The sequence below is a fragment of the Lethenteron reissneri genome, unplaced genomic scaffold, assembly GCF_015708825.2.
Source record: "Lethenteron reissneri isolate LAM-NWPU_2019-01 unplaced genomic scaffold, ASM1570882v1 scaffold_1640, whole genome shotgun sequence".
NCBI classification, from domain to species: domain Eukaryota; kingdom Metazoa; phylum Chordata; class Hyperoartia; order Petromyzontiformes; family Petromyzontidae; genus Lethenteron; species Lethenteron reissneri.
This window is the reverse complement of record NW_026891378.1, coordinates 3508219-3522896: the sequence shown is the minus strand read 5'-3', so window position 1 is coordinate 3522896 and position 14678 is coordinate 3508219. Positions and strand designations below refer to the sequence as shown.

The 14678-nt window shown below is 47.1% G+C and overlaps 1 protein-coding gene across 1 annotated transcript; it reads left to right on the top strand.

Moving 5' to 3' along the window:
* Positions 1-1425: 1425 nt before the first annotated feature.
* LOC133339115 (E3 ubiquitin/ISG15 ligase TRIM25-like) lies at positions 1426-14296 on the top strand. Its single transcript, XM_061547240.1, has 6 exons — positions 1426-2070; positions 8025-8120; positions 8931-9164; positions 11344-11366; positions 11794-11888; positions 13689-14296. The coding sequence occupies exons 1-6, from the start codon at positions 1510-1512 to the stop codon at positions 14237-14239; spliced, it is 1560 nt and encodes a 519-aa protein (XP_061403224.1). The 5' UTR covers positions 1426-1509; the 3' UTR covers positions 14240-14296.
* The last annotated feature ends 382 nt before the right edge of the window (positions 14297-14678 follow it).

The window sequence follows — 14678 nt, the reverse complement described above, 5'->3', positions numbered from 1 at the left end:
TAGCCAGCTCGCTGGGTGTTTTGCCCTCCCCACGGCCCTATTCCCCTGTGTTTGGTGTGTTCCCACGGGGCCGCAGTGCATATTCGGCCTGGCGGGGGTCGACCAATTTCCTGGCACTGGGAAACCGTGGGTCATCTCCACGAGGGGTCCCTCGGGTAAAAACCCAGGATAACAGGGGACCCCCCCACGAGACCCTACGTGGGCATCACCATGGTGGAGGTAATCATGAAGTGACGCAAGAGTTGGTTACCCACCGTCACACTCTTCCTCTTCCCTCCCCCTACCCTTTCGTGATCTCTAAGTATCCCCGATCGCAGTCACCCATTCGTCAGCCTTTAATACGTCCCTATCATACGCATCATTGTATTATTTAACCTTTTTATTTAACTATGTTAAGCACATTGAGAAAAGGTGTGTTATAAATATAAAACAAGTTGTTGATGTGAGCACCGCTGTTAACAGACGCAGCGAGGCTCGCCACTGCTCTGGAGGTCGCCATCTTTTTAAATTGTATCTGTCACTGTCAGCGAAGGCTAATCTGCGTAAATTGTCCTTCAACAAGTAACGCCCCAATGAGCCACTTTTCAAATATTGTTTTGGAATGTTCAGCCAATTCCTCTTCAAATTAGTGTTTTTGAATGTGCGAGAAATCCAACCACAACCCTACAGCAGGCTTTTCGTTTCAGACTGTTGAGGACACCTGCAGTGCCCATGGAGGCCACCTGCTTTGAGTAGTGAGTCCATGGCTGTGCACCTTGTCAGGCTCATTATTTGTGGCCAATGTTTTGGACAAACTTAATGAACCCTGTGGACCTGTTTGAGACTGAACTAAAGAGTGAAACTTAGACAGGAGGGACTTTTTCAACTGCAACTCCGACATCCTTTCTGGACTGTCTGGACAGGACGCACCATGATTTGTTGGTGCTCAACTGTTCTTATATTCGTGTCTTTAAGGGTCACGATTATTTGGAGCTTTTGATAGGTGAATTCAACTTTGTTATGGGGACAACCTACGTCATCTCTGCGTGACGGTGGGGCTCGTGAGTTTGTGTAATTGGAGGGTAGCTGTTGATTGTGAGATCAGCTAAATGGACTACAAGAGGGAATTTTGTTAGGTCCAAGATAGACCAACCTTCACAGAAGTGTGTTGAGAATGAGATGAGTTGACACAAGGTGAGTTGACAATAGGTTAGTTGAGATTAGGTAAATTGAGATAAGGTGAGCTGAGTCTTTATTAGCTACTTCTCGCACCGAGACGTCTCTTGCCTGGTCAAAGTCAACACATTCCAGGGCGCGCCCCATGATATGCAAATCAAACTAAAAGAGTTTGTACTTTAACCTGCCTCACATTTACGTGGCTTGTTCCTAGTTTAGTGTCTCAGATGTCGCCAGAGACTGCCTGAGCTACAGCCAGAGACTGCGTGAGCTATAGCTAGATACTGCCTGAGCTACAGCCAGAGACTGCCTGAACAACAGCCAGCGCCTATCTCTGAATGGAGCCACAGGATCATGGCAAGTGCGTCTCCCAGTGATAGCGATGCTCCAGGGGAGTTGACCTGCCCCATCTGTCTGGACGCCTTCCGTTGCCCCTGCACGCTCAGCTGCGGCCACTCGTTCTGCCTCAAGTGCGTGGAGGGCACCTGGGATGCGGCAGAGTCCTTCTCCTGCCCGCAGTGCCGAGTGATCTTCCCTCAGGGACCCAAGCTGATCAAGAACTTCACGCTCGCCAACTTGGAAGAGCAGCGCCGTGCTGCAGAGAAAATGGCCACTATGGTCTTGTGTGACTTCTGCAACAATGGCACGACCGCTGCCTTGAAGACCTGCCTCAGGTGTGAAACCTCCTACTGTGTGACTCATGTAAAGCCTCATCAGGAGAACCTGAAGTTCAGTGACCACGTTCTGGTGGATCCAGGCACGAATCCTGAAGAACGCAAGTGCAAGACGCACAGAAAGAAGATCAAGTTTTACTGCCGACAGGACAAGAGCTTGGTCTGCACAACCTGCACCATCGCAGGAGACCACAAGGGTCACGATGTGGCTACGCTGGAGGATGAGCGCAAAACACGGCAGGTGAGACGGTCTGCATGTGTGAGCGGGAGCTTCTCCTGCGTGAAGTCAAGTACGAACTGAACAATGATATCCAAATAAATATATAATTACTATTTCAGCTTCCCATTGTTTCTTCAAATTTTAACAACCATGATTTAATATAAAGTATGCTGAGGTTGTCATAGTGCAGAAATAATACAACAACATGTTATTATCAATCCTGTTATATGACAAATTGATAAATGTGCTCTTAGTATATTTAATAAAAACTAATATATTTAATGCGTACACTGTGTTCTCAAAATGACGTGAGTGCATAGACTATGGTTCATATACAAAAGTGGTTTGTGGTAGAGGGGAGCATTCCCTAAAATTTTAATGAAATGTAAAACGACTGGGACTGCGTGAGCTGCAGTGCTCACCGCTTGGTCGCCTCGTGCCGGTCCGTGCCAGTTTAGCGCCACACTCTACAGCAGCTACCGGGTCACTGGATGTGGTGTTCCAGAAATGTCACGTGATTTTCACAGACCAAGTATTTCGTGACCGTATTTATATTTTCATCACGATGCTCTCTACCGAATTTCTCGGACACTCAACAGTGACATGGCAGCGCCTCATTGTACCATGTAAAACTAAACTGAAACTATTTTTTATTTTACCAAATGAAGCTCAATGACCTATGTAGGTCTTTTTCAGAGGCAACCTGGCCACAAATGACAGCTCAACGATGTGGCTTATCATGTCTAAATGTATGGCAACCAAACACTCTAAACGCACCTTTATAAATGTGGACGGAAAAACCGAAGGACCCAGAGAAAAATCCATGCGACCATGGAGAGAGACATGAAAACTCAATTTATACAGGCATCAGGCGCGGGTTTGAACCCACGACCTCCTGTATTGCAGGCAAGGCAGAAAACATCTCACCACTCCGGTGCTCTGTTCATCCACTACTCAGCCCCGCCCACTATTATGGTAGCCCCGCCTACTACAGTAGCCCCACCCACTACTCTAGTAGCCCCACCCACTGCTCAGGTAGCCCCACCCACTGCTCAGGTAGCCCCACCCACTGCTCAAGTAGCTCCACCCACTACTCAACACCGCCCACTACTCAGCCCCACCAACTAAGGTAGCCCCACCCACTGCTTTTGTAGCCCCAACCACTACGCAAGTAGCCCAACCCACTGCTCTGGTAGCCCCACCCATTACTCGTTTAGCCCCATCCACTTTGGAAACCCCATTCATTACTCGGGTAGCCCCACCCACTGCTCCAGTAGCCCTGCCCACTGCTCAGGTAGCCCTGCCCACTGCTCAGGTAGCCCAAACCTTCTTCTTCTGGGATCCCTCGAAGTCGAGTTTGATTTCCCTCCAGGTGTCACTTGTCTGTGGTGTGAGGTGGACCTGGCTGGCCATGGGTCCGGAGATGGCTGAATCGGCCAATCCGTGACCTGCAGATCTTGGCACAGTGGGGGCATGGATGGTCCATCCTGGAGCTCCCACTTGTTGTCTCTGTCTCTGGTGTGTGTGCTTTTCAGCGTGCTCTTTTCCTGGCCATCAACTCTCTTCGCTCGGCCTCAAAATGCTGAGTTCGATTGTTTATTTTGGCCCTCCATGATGGTCTATCAAGAGAATAGATTTTCCAGTTTCTTGGATCTACGTGGCATCGCTTGAGATGCATTTTAAGGTTGTCACGGAAACGCTCCCTTTGACCTCCGGGGGCACGTGATCCATCACTGAGCTGGGAATAAAATATTTGCTTAGGAAGCCTCAAGTCATTCATCCTCACAAGGTGACCGGCCCATCTGAGTTGATACTTCATCATGATGGCCTTTATGCTAGATGAGCTTGATCGCTCCAGGACAATGATATTAGTTTGTCTATCTTCCTATGTGATGTTTACTATTTTCCTGAGACAGCGTTGATCAAACATTTCGAGGGATTTTATGTGTTTACTATAAGTGGTCCAGGTTTCTGCAACATATAAGAGGGTTAGAATTATTACAACATTATACACGGCCACTTTGGTCATGGCGGTAATGTTGTGGTCTTCAAAGACCCTGTTCTTAAGTTTGCCAATGGCAGCACTAGCTCGGGAAATCCGATGTTGGATTTCATAATCAATTAAGACATTGCTAGAGAGATGGCTGCCTAAGTATGGGAAACTGGGAACGCTTTCTATAGAATTGCATTGTTGGTAATGATTGTAGGGGGTGGTCGGTGTCCTCTCGGAGCTTGTTGAAAAATATATTAGTTTTTCTGGTATTCAGTTTTAGACCCATCCTGTTGTAAGCATCTGTACATATGTTGACAATGATGACCTGAAGGTCAGCTTCTGAGCAGGCACTGACTTGGGCATCATCAGCATATTGGAATTTAATAACGGATGTTTTCGACTTGGCTCTTAAACGGTTAATGTTGAATATGTTCCTGTCTGTCCTATATGTGATATTTATGCCTCTGGGAAGTCTGTTCTCTGTCAGATGAAGCATTCCCACCAAGAAGATGGAGAAAAGAGTTTGTGCAATAACGCAACCTTGCTTCACACTGGTCCTTACTTCTATTGGCTCTGAGGTTTCACTATCAGAGAGGATGACAGCCTTCATACCATCATGCAACAGATGGAGGACGTCAACACATTTTGTTGGGCAGCCATATCTCAGAAGGATTCTCCATATTGCATCACGATTAACAGAATCAATAGCTTTAGTCAAATCAAAGAAGGCGATGTACAATGGTAGTCTCTGTTCCTGGCACATCTCTTGGAGTTGACGGGCTGAGAAGATCAAGTCTGAGGTTCCCCTACCAGGTCGAAAGCCACTCTGCGATTCAGGAAGGAGTTTTTCAGCAAGTGGTAGAAGTCTGTTTAGTAGGATTCTTGCCAGTATTTTTGCAGTGGTGGTAATAAGAGAGATTCCTCTGGAGTTGTCACAGTCTGACTTGTCACCTTTTTTGAAGATGGTCACAATGATGTAATCTTCCCCTTCTTTGGGAAGGTCTTCCTTCATCATTCCAGATCCTGGCCATGAGGGAGTGCAGATGTTCTAGTAGGCATTGTCTTCCATGTTTGTAAATCTCAGCAGGAATCTGTTCTAGCCCACTAGTTTTGTTCTTTTTCATCTGTTTGACAGCATTAGCCACTTCAAGCATCGTTGGTTCTCTAGCTAAATCCTCAGTGGGAGAGTGTTGCGGATCTCAATTAATATAGAAGCATCTACAACAGCGTTGCAGCTGAAGTGTTCCTGCCAGCGGGAGATGATTGCATTTTTGTCTTTGAAGATTTCTGTCCCATCCTTAGACTGAAGTGGTGCAAGGCCCTGTTTTGATGGTCCATATAAGACTGGTTGCTTTAAAAAATTCGTGGGTTATTGGAATCTGCAAGATGTTGTAATTCTTTTGCGTTGTTTCTGAACCAGTTGTTCTTCAGTTTCCCGAATTTTAGTTTGTACTTCCGATTTGGCCTCCTATATGATTTTTTTTCTGTCTAGACTGTTTGTGTTGCCAGACGATGAATGCTTTCTGCTTCTTGTCAATGAGGCCTGTAATTTCCTGGTCGTTGTCATCAAACTAGTCAGTTTTTCCTTCTTGTGTAGCCAATTGTGTGCTCACAGCTGGTTATAACTGCCGTCTTGAGTTGTGTCCAGTACTCATGAACAATTCCTGAAGCCTGGTTGGTGCTGAGTCTTTGAGCAAGTTTTTTCACTCGGGCCTGTACTGCTGGGTCTTTTAGTCTGGTTACATTGAGTCTTTTCTTCTGTAGTTTTTGGTCGGTCGATGTGTTTGTGGTTTAGTTTAAAATTCATCATTGATCGAATTAGTCTGTTGTCAGTCCAGGAATCGTCTGCATTGATCATGGCACGAGTGATGCGGACGTCTGTGCTGTCAAACTTCCTGACAATAACGTAGTCCAGTGAATGCCATTGGTGTGATCGAGGGTGGCACCAGGAGGTTTTACGGCTATTCTTCTGCCGGAATAGGGTGTTGGTGATTGTCAGGTCGTGCTCAGAACAGGTTGTAAGAAGAAGGTGACCATTGGAGTTGGGCTTTCCAACTCCCTCTTTACCAATTACACCATTCCACATTTGATGGTCTCTCCAAACTCGAGCATTGAAGTCGCCGAGGAGAATCAGCTTTTCAGTTTTTGGTGTACTCTGAAGGATTTAGTTGAGTTGGCTGTAGTAGGTCTCCTTAGTGTCTTCTTTAGAGTCCAGTGTTGGTGCATAGGTGCTGATGATGGTTGCATGTTGGTCTATTGCGAATTTCAGGCAGAGGGTCATAAAACGCTCATTGATACCATTTGGGAGCTCACTTAAGCTGTTGATGAACATGTTGTCGATTGCAAACCCTACACCATGCAGGCGTCCATGCACTGGTTTACCCTTCCAAAAGATGTAGCCTCCACTTAGCTCAGTCAGTTGGCCTTCATCCACCAGATGGATTTCGTTGAGGGCAGCAATATGGATATCAAATCGTCTCAGCTCACATGCCACAAGAGCTGTTTGGCGCTCTGGACTTTGCGAGTTTGGGTTTTTTTGTGAGGGTGCTGACATTCCAGGATCCAATGTTTAGGTTATACAGTAAAACCTTGCATTGCGAGCATAATTCGTTCCAGAAACGTGTTTGTAATCCAAAGCACTCGTATATCAAAGCATTCGTATATCAGTTGTGATCACGTGACGCTCGGCAGACAAAGCGTATACTGTATGTACTATAGTACTCGTAATGCAATACCTCGCTCGTTTATCAAATTAATATTTAAATTTCAAAAAATGCTTGTCTTGCAAAACACTCGCAGACCAAGTTACTCGCAATCCAAGGTTTTACTGTATTTATTTTTGTTTCGACCGCAATTATTGATGTTCCCTCTGGTCGCGGTAAGCGAGATAGGATGTTGCTCGGCAGTCTATGTTTAGGGCACATTTTCTAGCCTCCTCCCAATTTGGGGTGAGCAGAGTGGATCCTTGTGGGCTTCTCAGTCACAGCTACAGCTGCCGGGATGCACTCCTGTCTAATCCGAGTGCATGACGACCTTCTAATAGCTGCCGCCTTGGTGCTGGGTTATGACTAGGAGCTTCGAGCCGCATAGGCCTGCCCCGCTCGCCACTTGCCAATCGCCCAAGGACTTTGGGTGTGTAGTGTGGTGGTGCGATGGCACATCTCCTCTGGAGGGTGCCAGTGCGTGAATTAATTTACGTGCAGTGTCTGTTGCACACCAGCTACCGCACTGGGCTTACCCAGGAATCAAGCCTGGATCCAGTGACGAGACAGAAAACCAAGACGATTAAAAGGCTTGTCCTGAAGCACCAGACATCCAGTGTCTTCTCCGTCATATGCCGTTGGCCAACTTAACCGTAGCTCATCTACCCCACCGAGGTGGGCCGTTGGCCACTTGGTATCCACCCAGGATTTTATCAGGGTTTACTCCCTTAGCCTAAGTGGCTAACCAGAGCTCCGTTAGCCAGCGCGTTTCCAGTTGAGTCCAGACAGGCCTTCTTGGTTACCGAAGTGGCCCAGGTGGTCAAACCACCCACCATATTTCGCCATTTATGGCCATCCTGTACTTTACCTGTTACCACCTCTCACAACATGGACTACTCAGCACCGTCCACTACTCAGGCAGCCACACCCACTAAGCAGGAAGCCAAACCCACTACGCAGGTAGCCCCACCCACTACATGTTGCCCCAACCCACTACTCAGGTAGCTCCACCCACTTCTCGGGCAGCTCCACCCACTACTCAGGTATCCCCACCCTCTAGGTAGCTCCACCCACTGCACAGGTAGCCCGACCCACTTCTTAGGAAGCCCTGCGCAAGTTTGAGCTCCTCGTGAAATCAGTTCCCTTCAGCCCTTGCTCCCCCAGCCTCCATCGCTGCACCAGGGCTACTGCCCCCGTCACTGTGGAGGGTTCGCGTGGGGCGGGATGAGAGGGGACGCTCAGAGAGTGGGTGGAGTCTCCCCTGGTGACGTCTCTCACAGAAACAAGTGGGAGAGGAGATGCGGGCGGTGGAGGAGAAGAGGAGGGAGGTGGAGGAGTCCGTGAGGCGGATGGAGGCTGCTCTCAGGGACGTGCAGGTACCGCGTCTGGGCCGGACTGTGACCCCGTGACTCAACTCTGAGTAGTATTTGTGATGGAGAACAACTCCATTCATTCACTCTGAACACATTGTGGGTCTAAAGATACAACAGTCAAAGCACCTCAATAATCAGGACGAGTAAAGAGGTGGTTCTCATCTCCACTGAGAAACTCATTCAGTGGTGGAAATTCCACATTCCCATATCTCCATACAACTTACCACTTCAACGACTGTTAACTATATTGGTCAGATGAGGTGGTACGTACCTCTTATCCAATACTCTGGTGGCAGAGTTGGTGATCACACACAGACTGTTGTACACTCTTTTAGTGAAACCAATCAGGCGTTAAAGTGACCAGGTGCTAGTATTACAAGAGGTTTCATAATCCCCTTTCTTCATCCATACATATGTGTTTTTCTCACATTCAAAACATTCATTTAAAGAAGAATTGGCCTAATTTCCCATTTCATTAAGGCTCTACTTGTTGACGGCAAATTACAGATTTCCCTTCGTTTCATGTGAAGGTAAATAAAGCATCGTCCTGAGAGTCTTACGCAATGAGAAAGACACGGACCATAAATGTACTCCTGATGGTATTTTATTATTTCAATGCCTCACAGCCCCCGAATCGTGTTGTACTGAAAATGCACAGTGGCGTTATCAGATGAAGAAGGAGGCCTCAGTGCTGCGGACTCGTATCACTGTCTGGACACCTTAGAGTTGCACTCGGGTCACACCGACCTGAATGCCATTTCACAAAGGACCAGACATTTAATGAACAGAGGTGGCATTTGTTTCTCTTTGCAGGGATCCATGACAGATGAAAAGGCCTCAATCTCGGTCAGATTCACCCGCGCGAGAGCAGCGTTGGATGCGGAGGAGAAGGCGGCTTTAGAGCAAGTAGAGCAGAAAGGGCGCGAGCTGCTGTATCAGATCAAGAAGAAGATCGCTCACTACCAGCGCGAGATCAGAGAGCTCCAGGCAGTAGCCACTCGCCTGCAGACCCGAGCGCAGGAGAGTGACTCATTCGCGTTCCTGCAGGTGAGGAATTCGTTTCCAGTGTCGCTATTGGCAGCAGCAGAAGAGGGAGGCTCCTGAATGAGAGCTCGCATCTCATGGGCTTGAGAACACAGCTCCAGTCATGGATCCGTATTGCAGCTCCAGTTGCTGTCATTTGGAAGGCCAGCTCATATTTTCACAGTTAAATCAATTCTCTCTCCGTACTCTTAGGTTTTTATCAGTAAAGTCACGTAGGTAACAAATTAAATAGAAATAATAATAGAAATAAAATAATAAATCACGACGTTTCGGAGGCAGCACAAGTCTCATCAGGTGGGACCGTCACAGCTAAATTTACTATATCAAGTGAGGAAAAATCCAAGAGACAAGCTCTTAAATACATGTTAAGGGTGAGGGGGGAAGGGGCTTATCTGAATGTGGTAGCCAGGGAATGCAACGTGTTGGGGGTGGGCGGGGCTAAAAGAGAACAATTGGTGCATCTCAACTCGGGGTTGCGGCCGGTGTTGGCTGAAAATCCAAATACAAAAAAGCAGTACTGTTAAACGCTGGGGATGTCAACACTCGGTAAAGTAGAATAGTACCTATCAAATAAGATGGTACAAATATGCGTAGTTAAATCTTTTTTACATGGTTAATAACATCTTTCCAATGATTACTCAGTTTGTACCCATCATCACGGTTGAAGTTATGTCTGTGTTTGTATATCTGGATGGCTTCGTGTACAAATCTTTGATGGTAGCCAGAAGGTATGCAGAGCACCTTGGTTTCGGAAAAGACAATATTATGAGAGCCCACCGCGTTGTAGCAATTATCGGCAATGGCGGAAGACTCAATTTTGCCGTGTTTCAGATCTGACTTGTGCTCGCGGACACGATCGGAGACATGACGTTTCGTTTCCCCAATGTAACAATCACCACAGCTGCAACTCAGTTTATAGACTCCAGGGTAGTGCAAGTCAGGAATGACATCTTTTACAGATGGCATTAGATCACAGATTTTATTTACTGTACTGAATCGGACTTGGATCTTATATTTGTTTAGAATTTCGGAGATCTTTTTGGTCACGCCTGCTATGTATGGCAACGTGATAGTTTTGATCGGAGTTTCAAGTGGCTGTTTCTGTATGGTGGGAGAAACAGCTTGGCGGATAGTGCGGTCAGAGTATCCGTTCATCTTGAGGGCCCGATTTACATGTTTTAATTCACTGGCCAGGTGGTATTGGTCAGAGATGCCATGAGCTCTGTGGCATAGTGTTTTGATGAGAGAATTATTTTTCTCTCTCTCGCGTCCTTTAACAGATTCCCATTAAGTTTGTTTCATTGTGAATATAATATAAATGGTATTGGAATTGCACTTTTTAAATCAACCATACAACAATTTACACGGTATTCATGATTATCATTAGCCATGATCTATCCACTGATAGATGAAGGCCTCCCCAAGCCATTGCCAAATCTCATGATGCCGCAATGCAACAATCTACCAGTGCCTGCTCACGAGCCGATGTCATCGCTGATTCTTACTTTGTGAGCCTCCTTTGTTCATATTATGGAAGCTAAAATAAATACGAGGTCTCATACACTTATTAATAATATCCTTGTGTCTTGAACATCACTTCTACAAGACCTGCAACCATGTGCATTGGTAACGCCAGAAATTTCAAGTCCCAAATTACTCAACACAGATCAATATCAACCGGTCTCACTCTGAAATATTTGCCCTGCAATGCAGTGTTGGCCCTCATGGGGGTGGCGAGATGGTAACTACGTCGCCTACTATACCGTAGGTCGGGGACATCACGATATATTTGGAGTTTACATGTCTCTCTCCATGGTCGCATGGCTTTTATCCGGGTCCTCCAGTTTTTCCCTCCAAATTTGGAATCGTGCGTTTAGAGGATTGAGCTGTTATAAATTTCCACGTGATGAACCACTTTGTTGAGCTATCGTTTGTGGCCAGGTCGCTTCTGAAAAGAGCCATATACCTCTATGGGCTTTACCTAGAAAAAATACTTTATAGTTGACTATCAACCAGTCTCCCTCTGAAATATTTGGCCCGTAAGTCAGTGTTGGTGATCATGGGGTCATAATCCAAGACTTTGGGGTTTATATTCCACCGACAGTTTTGCAGTGGGAACTCCATTGAATGCAAGGGAATCGAAGTAGAGTCACAGTAATGCATCTCTCTCTCTCTCCCACAGGGGCACCTAGAGGAGACACGCAGGTAAAAGACGACTTTCACTCATGACTCGACACACGACAACATAGAACTGAGTGTGGGGCGTGGGCAGTGAGACACTGGCTGTGTGTGGGGATGCTGCGTGATGATGCTGTGTGTAGTGATGCTGCGTGATGATGCTGTGTGTAGTGATGCTGCGTGATGATGCTGTGTGATGATGCTGTGTGTAGTGATGCTTTGTCTGATACTGCGTGGTGATGCTGTGTGATGTGCTGTGTGTGATGATTCTAAGTGTGGTGATAGTAATGCTGTGTGGTGATGTTGTAAGAAGTTGTGATGAGTTATTATGCTTTCTATGATGAGTCTAGATGTGATGAAGCTGTGATGAGTATCTATGTAATGGAGCTTTGATGATCCTGTGAGTGACGATGCTCAATGTGAGACAGTGGCCGTGTCTGCTCTGCTTTCACAGGGCAGGGAGGGTTACTTCAGCTCCACCCTCAGCTCGCAGCCAACAGGACATTGCCTCACTTCAAGTCCTGGAGACAAATGCAGTCAAACTCCTGTGTGAGTTATTCAGTGTGAATCATGGGTGATTGGGTGGTCTTGACAATAAATTATCTCCGTGTGTGTGCACGAGGTCGACTCAACCTCAAATGAGTACCTGGTGTTTTGTGAAAACATCACCACTAGGGAGACAAAGGTGGCCAGGCGTAGTGCTGGTCACCCACCCCCTTGTTGGCCGTGCCAGCTTTTAAAGGTGCTGACTTGCCCTGACAGTGTGTTAAGGCTACACAGGGGATTTTAGTCTTTGTTTATATCCTAATCTAGGCCCCGACTGATCAGAGCCATGATACTCAGTGTGGTGTTTTTTGGTAAATAATAAGCATTACCAGTCATGGGTAATTGCGATATTGAGATGCGGTGTGTGCATGTGAATGTCTCTATGCATCTGTAGGTGGGGTTAGCGATGGCATAGTGGTTAGCACACTGCACTACGAACCAAGTTTACTGGGCTTGATTACCTGCCATTGCTAACATCAGTGGCAGGTGATATCTGATCCATTCCTCCGCCTCTGCTAGGCAGTTTCAACCTCAAATGAGTTCCTGATGTTGGTAATGGTCATAATGATGGTGATAGTGGTTGTGATGAGGATGGTGGTAATGAAGCTGATATTACTGATAATGTGAGTGATGTGAATGGTGATAGCATTGGTGATGGTGTTGGTCGTGGTGATGGCAGTGATGGTCGTGGTGATGGTCATAATGGTGACATTGGTGATAATATAGGTGGTGATGGTTGTGATGGTTTTGCTGATGGTGATAATGGTAGTGATGGTGGTATTGAGGGTTTCGATGGTCGTTGTGATGATTATGATGCTGGTCGTGTTGTTGGTGATAGTGATGAAGATGTTAGATGGTGATTTGAAGCATTCGTGACTGCAGGAATCCATACTCTTTGGTTCTTTTGGTAAAGTCACGTAGGTAGAAAAATAAAAAAATAAAAATATATCACGACGTTTCGATAGCAACACAAGCGATCGTCCGCAGGCAGAAAAAAATATCCAGCAGTGGAACTGCTGAACCAGCGAGAGAGCTCTTATACCAATGTTATATATGTGGCGATGTGCAAGCAAGCGCTTGCCTCACAGCGCAGTTGGCAGCACCGCAGCTTGTTTTACACATAGAAATGACATTAACTTACTAATTTCCCTAATCTCCCTGCCTAATCACTACCATCAACATAGTGCTAATCTCCCATTAACACTGCTGCTGTGCGCGCATGCGGGGATGATACTCTTATGCGGCGACGGAAGCACATTTCATGCTAATCTCTCTCCCTAATCTCTCTCTCCATAATCTCCCCCATTAACACAACTGACGTGCTTGCGTCCGGGGATGGAATTCCTTTCCAGCTCAGACCCCGCTTGCTTGCCCATCGCCACATATATAACCTCGTGCTGTAACAACTCTCTCGCTGGTTCAGCAGTTCCACTGCTGGCTATTTTTTTCCACTTGTGTTGCTATCGAAACGTCATGATATATTATTTTTTGTTTTATTTAAATGTTCTACCTACGTGATTTTACCGCAAGAACCAAAGGGTATTTTAGATGGTGGTGATGGGAACTAGTGATGGTTGAAGTAATGGTAGTGATAGTGGTGATGATTATGTTTGTGATGTTGCTGATGGCGATAGTGATGTTGGTGATGTTCATCATATTGATGATGTTGGTGGTGATTTTGGTGTTTTTTGTGCTGTGATGGTTGATGGTGAAGATGATGGTTGATGATGTTGATGTGGTGAATATAGATGGTAATGGTAATGATGGTGTCCTGTAGTTATGTTGTGATCGCTGTTGTCACAGACGGATGCTCACCGACTCTGGACACAAACTCAGCTCATAACCAACTCCAGATCTCCTCGGAACTCAGGACGATGAAGTGGACCGGTGTTTCCCAGGGTCGCCTCGATCACCCACACCGGTTTGATGGCTGGTCACAAGCCCTGTGCTGTGAGAGCTTCTCGTCGGGTCACCACTACTGGGAGGTGGACGTTGGGGACGCGCGGTGGTGTCGGGTTGGAGTCGCGTACGGGACGATCCCACGGAAAGGGGGTGGTGCTGCATTGCAGCTGGGACGGAACGATGCATCCTGGTGTTTAGAGAAACGTGACGACAGATTCTCAGTGGTTCATGGTGGAGTGGAGACTGGACTGTCGGTGAGGGGGGCCCCCTCCCCTCGCAGAATCGGGCTTCACCTGCACTGGGAGGGGGGGTTCCTGGAGTTTTATCGCGCCGACTCCATGGAGGTGATCCACGAGGTCCGGCAGAGATTCTTGCAGCCTCTCTACCCTGGGATGTGGGTGGGGTATTGTAATGAACCATTGAAGATTGTGGATCTGAGTCGTGCATCCTGAGGATGAGGAATATTAGAACCCCAAGAAACTGAGGCGAAAACCCAAGAAACTGATGAAAGGGGGTATGGTGAGGAGAGGGTGAAGTGAGGGTGAGGGGAGATTAGAGGGGAAGGTGAGGGAAGGGGACAAGTAAGCGTGGAGGGTGAAGGGTCAGGAGGGGTTGAGGAGAGGAAAAGATGGGAAGGAGGGGGTAGAGGCGATGGTGAGGCAAGGTGAGGGTTCGGGGAGGGTGGGGTGATGGGAGGGTGAGGTGAAAATTGAATGAAGGGTGAGGTGAGCATGGAAGGGGAGGGTGAGGGGGGAAGGTTAGGTTCAGGTTAGTGTAGGTGAGCGATGTCACCTGTGAAGTACAAATCGCCGGTGTAGAAGTTTGAGGGATTTTAATGAAATCTGAGTGGGGAATCAGCGCAGCCCCAGAGTCCATGTGGCCGCTCCTTCA